This window comes from Pteropus medius, unplaced genomic scaffold, assembly GCF_902729225.1.
Source record: "Pteropus medius unplaced genomic scaffold, Ma_sr-lr_union100, whole genome shotgun sequence".
Taxonomy (NCBI): domain Eukaryota; kingdom Metazoa; phylum Chordata; class Mammalia; order Chiroptera; family Pteropodidae; genus Pteropus; species Pteropus medius.
In genome coordinates, this window is record NW_024355990.1 from 4603373 (window position 1) to 4608354 (window position 4982).

Genomic DNA, 4982 nt, shown 5'->3' on the forward strand with positions numbered 1-4982 from the left:
GCCCTAGGGAACAGCGCTCTTGCACGGTTTCACAGGCGAGCCTGCCTCAGCTTGGAGAGGTCAGATGCTCTCCCCAGGGGGGCAGGGTCAGCGGCAGGGTCTCTGACCCCAGACCCGGAGCTCCTCCCAGGACACAGAGGGGATGGGACCAGAGGACGGGCAGGGCCAGAGGAGGGAGTAGTCTATAGAAAAGTTAGAACTGGGGTCACACTCTGGCTCTGCATTCGCCCTGCCCCCATGTGACCTGACTTTGGGAAAGCGCCTTCACCTCACTGTCCTCATCTGTAAAGTGGCAACCGAGATACCCGTGAGGCTCACATGTGAGATGAGAACGCCGTTCTTAGCACAGTGCCGGTCACTGCCAGACACAGTCCCAAGCTTAGGGACTGGGTGAACTAATGTTTGCCAGGGCCCCTCACCCCTCGCCTCTGCCCTGCTGTCTGCTCCAGGTGCCGCCATGCTGCTATTGCCAAATACTTTGGGGATGCGCCCCCCACCTGCACCAGAGGCTGCGACCACTGCCAGAACCCTGCAGCTGTGCAGAAGCAGCTGGACGCCTTGGAGCAAAGAAGCAGCTGGAGCAAGACCTGCATTGGGCCCTCCCAGAGGAATGGCTTCGACCCTGAGCTCTATGAAGGAGGCCGCAGAGGCTCCAGGGGCTTCAGCAGGTGAGGGGCTATGAAGCCAGGGACCCCCAACCCACTGGAAATAGTCTGGAATTCTCTCCTTGGTGCCAAGGCCAAACCAGAGGCAGCACCATGCCACAGTCCATCCCTCTGCTTTGTGGGCCGCTCTGGGGTCAGGACCTCGGTGCCACCTGAGCTACCAGGGCATCAGGGATATCACTGCCCCTCCAGAGGTGCGGGGGCAGGGCCAAGCCCAGGCCGGGGTTGCTCATGCCTAGCCTGTCCCCTAGATACGATGAAGGCTCTGGAGGCAGTGGTGACGAGGGCAGAGATGAGATGCACAAGCGGGAATGGAACCTCTTCTACCAGAAGCAGATGAGTCTGCGCAAGGTGAGGCATGGGGACTAGGCGGGGTCCCAGGTGGCCTCCTGCTCACACCCTCTCAGCCCTTCCCTGGTGCTGAACTGGGTGCTAGCCTGCAGCGGCCAGGATGCCTCACAGGCCCTTCATGTGATCTTCTAGGGCAAGGACCCCAAGATAGAAGAATTTGTACCCCCAGGTCAGTACAGGAATGTCCACAGGGGCTTGTGAGCTGTTTCCAGGGTGTGGATGGGGCTAGGGGCCGAGAAGGTAGAGTGGAAGAACCCACTCCTTCTCCCCCCCAGATGAAGACTGTCCCTTGAAAGAGGCTTCTAGCAGGAAGATCCCCAGGCTCACTGTGAAGGTAAGAGGTGGGCAGCTCCTCACACCAGCCCCCCAGCCTTGAGGCTTTTGTGACCGGCTTTTCTCCCCATGTAGGCCCGTGAGCACTGCCTGGGGCTTCTGGAGGAGGCTCTGAGCAGTAACCGCCAGGCCACAGGTGCCACTGATGGGTGAGTGTCCTAGATCGAGGGGCTGAGGAGGGTTCTCCAAGCTCCTGTTCCTTTAGAAACCTCAGGAACCCCGAGCCCCCCTGGCCTGTTTGGATGCCCCCTCCCAAGATGGCGGCCCATCCTACTCCCGGGGATGCAGGGACCCACACCCCCAGTAGGGGGCAGGCTCGTCCGTAACTGAGGGGCTGCAGGTTTCCCGGAGAATCCAGTTCCCAGTCTCTGTGCCCCTCACCTGCTGACGCCCCTGTAGCCTCTGCGGCCATTCCCAAAAGGCCCCAAACCATCCCCAGGGTCCCCAGGGAGAATCCAACAAGAGCTCAACAGGGAGAGGGCTCAGGCCTGCCTGACACCTCACAATCATTTCTACCCTCAGACTTGATCTCCGGGCCACGGCTGTGGAGCTGGAACATGAGACATTCCAACACGCCAAGGCAGCCAACCTGTACAAGGCCAGCGTGCTGAAGAAGGTAAGGTGGGCCCCGGGCGGGGCGGGGCGGGGCACGCTCACGGGCCAGGGTGAGGGAGGCGCACCCCCCCGCCCCCAGGTAGCCCAGGACCCATCCCCACCCAAGAGGCCACTTGTCGGGAGTGGGGATGGAATCCGACTTCCCTTCTTTGCCAGCCGGAGGTATCTCTGGCCAATCCCATGAGGACTAGACCTTGTCCCGTGTCCTGCTCCCTGTAGCCACTGGCCACAGAAACCCACCTGTGGAAAGCCTGGGTCGGGGGCTGTCAGGAGCTAGTGGGCATCATGGCGTGCCTGCCTGTCCCCGCCCCAGGTGGCTAAGATCCACAGAGCCTCCAAGGACGGGCAGCTGTACGACGTGGGAGGCAGTGCCAAGAGCTGCAGTGCCCAGGCCGAGCCCCCAGAGCCCACTGAGTATGACATCCGGCCGGCCTCCCAGGTGTACTCGGTGAGCAGTGCCCTGGCATCCACCCCAGACCCGGGTCCGGGAAGGGCACCACTTCCCTGCGCCCTCAGCTAGGGCCCAGTGTCTTGCCCTCTCCTGGCGTGACAGCCTTGGTCCGAGGGAGGCCCAGGGCTTCCCTGCTCTGCCAGCTGTACCCTCCGGCCCCACAGCGTTTCTCCCATCTGCCTTACCCCCACGCGGCGTCGCGCCTGGCTTTCTGTCCCCCACTCACAAGAGCCCGCCAGCGCGGCCATACCTGGACCAGCCAGTAAGTGCCCTCGAGGGGGCCCGGTGGTCAGAACCCTCTCTCCTCCTCACAGCTCAAACCCAAGCGGGTGGGAGCTGGGTTCCCCAAAGGCTCCTGCCAATTCCAGACGGCCACAGAGCTGATGGAGAAGACGCTGGCCAAGGGGGAAGCCCCCCAGCCTGTGCCGGGAGGAGAGCAGGAGCCCCCGGGCCGGCCCTGTGACCTCCAGGGTGAGGACAGCAGTGAGCCCAACCCTAGGCTCAGAGGAGAGGCCCCCAGAAGCAGTGCTCACTGTGGGGGCCCCTCCCCCAAGAAGAAGGCGAAAGGCCCCTCTAGGGGCAGTGCCATTGCCAAGACCAGGGCCAACAAGAAGCAGCAGCTCCCAGCCACTGCGGCTTGCAAGGATTCTCAGAGCATCACCCGCTTCTTCTGCCAAAGGGCCGAGAGCCCGGCTCCACGCACTTCAGCCCCAGGGGCGAAAGGTGCCAGCCCCTCCTGTGAGGGGGTGCGGGGACCGCCAGCCGTGACCCCAGAGAAGTGCACAGGGGAGGAGGACGGAGCCCCGGGGCATCTGGCTGCCTGCCCCCAGACAAAGGAGCGCACCAGGTTGGGGCCAAGGTAAGGGAACAGGTAGTCTTGGAACCCTCTGGAATTCCCTGTGCTAACCAGGCCTCTGAATCTCGGGCCCCTTCCTACCATGGGCTCTGCGGGGCTGCTTGAGCCGAGGGCACAGCTAGTACCTAGGGCTCTGACACTGCTTTCCCCTCTGCCAGTGCCCGCCCTCTCAGAGACCAGGGGCCCCCTGAAGGCCAACCTACCCTCACAAAGGAGACACAGAGGGGCAAGCGGCCCAGACCCCTGCAGGTATTGACAGGGACGAGGCGACGGCAGGAGGGAGGAGGCCTGCGGACCAGACTGGTCTCTGATCCGCTCTGGATTAGGGGTTTGGGGAATACCCTCTTTTCACATCCCAGGGGCAGTTGGGAAGGGCTGAAGGGAGCCAGCAGGTGCTGTGGCTCCTTCTTCCAGAAGGAGGGGAAGGGCCAGTGACAGGGAGCCCAAGAGTGACCCTCCACTATGGCCCTGCCCAGGAGAACCCAGAGAGCCAGGCTCAGAAGAGGCCTCGCCCCTCAGCCAGTGCCTCCGTCTTAGCTGAGGCCCGGCACAATATCTCGGCCAGTGATCAGGGCGCTGTGAATGCCACGGCCCAAGCCTCCCACCAGCTCCCACCTCCTGGCATCTCCTTGAAGGTGGCTGCGAACATCGTGGTCCAGTGCCTAACCCCTTTCTACAAGGAGGGCAAGTTTGCATCCAAGGTAGGGCAGGTGTCCCTGGGCCTGGGGCACTTGAGTGCAGTGGGAGCACAGGGAGCGTGAGCCGCAGGGGGGACGCAGGCTAGCGCTGAGGCCAGCTGCCCCCTCCCTTGGCGTGCCTTGACCTTGGGTCACAGCTGTAGGTTGCGGGGGGCAGGGGCAGGGCAGGGTCCGTGCTCCTTGCTCCTCTTCACCCTCTGCCCCCAGGAATTGTTTAAAGCCTTTGCCCGCCACCTGTCGCACTCCTTAACGCAGAAGCCCTGTCCTGGGAGGAGTGGTAAGTGCCAGCACTGCCGGGCCTGGAGGCCTCTGGGGGGCTCTGCAGGGAGGAGACTGGCCCTCACATTCCCCTGCCCCGAATCTGCAGTGAAGGAAGAGGCCCAGAACCTCATCAGGCGGTTTTTCCATGGCCGGGCCCGGTGCGAGCGTGAAACTGACTGGCACGGCCTGTGTGACCCACAGAGATGAGAGATGACTGACCGCTGCCCAGCAGGGCCAGTGTGCTCCCCGGACTCTGCCGGAGCCAGCCTCGGCCTGACTCAGGCTGAGGGAGGTAGCCAGGCTTGCTGCTGCCATGGGCTTCGTCTCTTCTCAGGGTCTTTCCCCTTTTCAACCACATGTTGCTGCGGAGGTGGCCCTGGACACCTCCCGCATCAGCGTTAGAGGCCAGAGGTCAGCCCACCTTCCTTTCTTCCGCCTCTCCTGGCCCTCATGGCTGGATTTTCTGAGCCAGACCCCAGATCAGAAGGAGGCAGGTGGTGTGGCTGCTGCCAGGGGAACAGGAGGAAGAAATGGTCCCTTCACCTCCGGCACTTGAGTTGTGAGCCGGGGTGAGGTGCCCCCGTACGAGGCATTGGGGTCTCCTCAGGAAGAGCCCTGGGGCCCAGGTGCAGAGGGGCAGCGGCCAGGCCTGGCTCCCTCTCGGCTTCTGGTCAGGAAGGCCAGGCCGTACCAAGACGTTTGCTAGAGGAATAAAGTCCTGTTTGTCCCAACACGTGTGCGTGGACACGGCC

The 4982-nt window shown here is 63.1% G+C and overlaps 1 protein-coding gene across 1 annotated transcript in view; it reads left to right on the forward strand.

Annotated features, from left to right (window-relative positions):
- The window catches only part of RECQL5 (RecQ like helicase 5), a 32588-nt gene extending 27625 nt beyond the window's left edge, over positions 1-4963 (forward strand). The window contains exons 9-20 of the mRNA XM_039859691.1: positions 450-668; positions 917-1016; positions 1149-1185; positions 1292-1350; positions 1425-1498; positions 1872-1965; positions 2278-2412; positions 2730-3274; positions 3430-3520; positions 3748-3972; positions 4177-4246; positions 4337-4963. Of these exons, the coding sequence (XP_039715625.1) occupies positions 450-668; positions 917-1016; positions 1149-1185; positions 1292-1350; positions 1425-1498; positions 1872-1965; positions 2278-2412; positions 2730-3274; positions 3430-3520; positions 3748-3972; positions 4177-4246; positions 4337-4437 (1750 nt within the window). The 3' untranslated portion in view covers positions 4438-4963. The remainder of the gene's footprint in view (positions 1-449; positions 669-916; positions 1017-1148; positions 1186-1291; positions 1351-1424; positions 1499-1871; positions 1966-2277; positions 2413-2729; positions 3275-3429; positions 3521-3747; positions 3973-4176; positions 4247-4336) is intronic.
- The last annotated feature ends 19 nt before the right edge of the window (positions 4964-4982 follow it).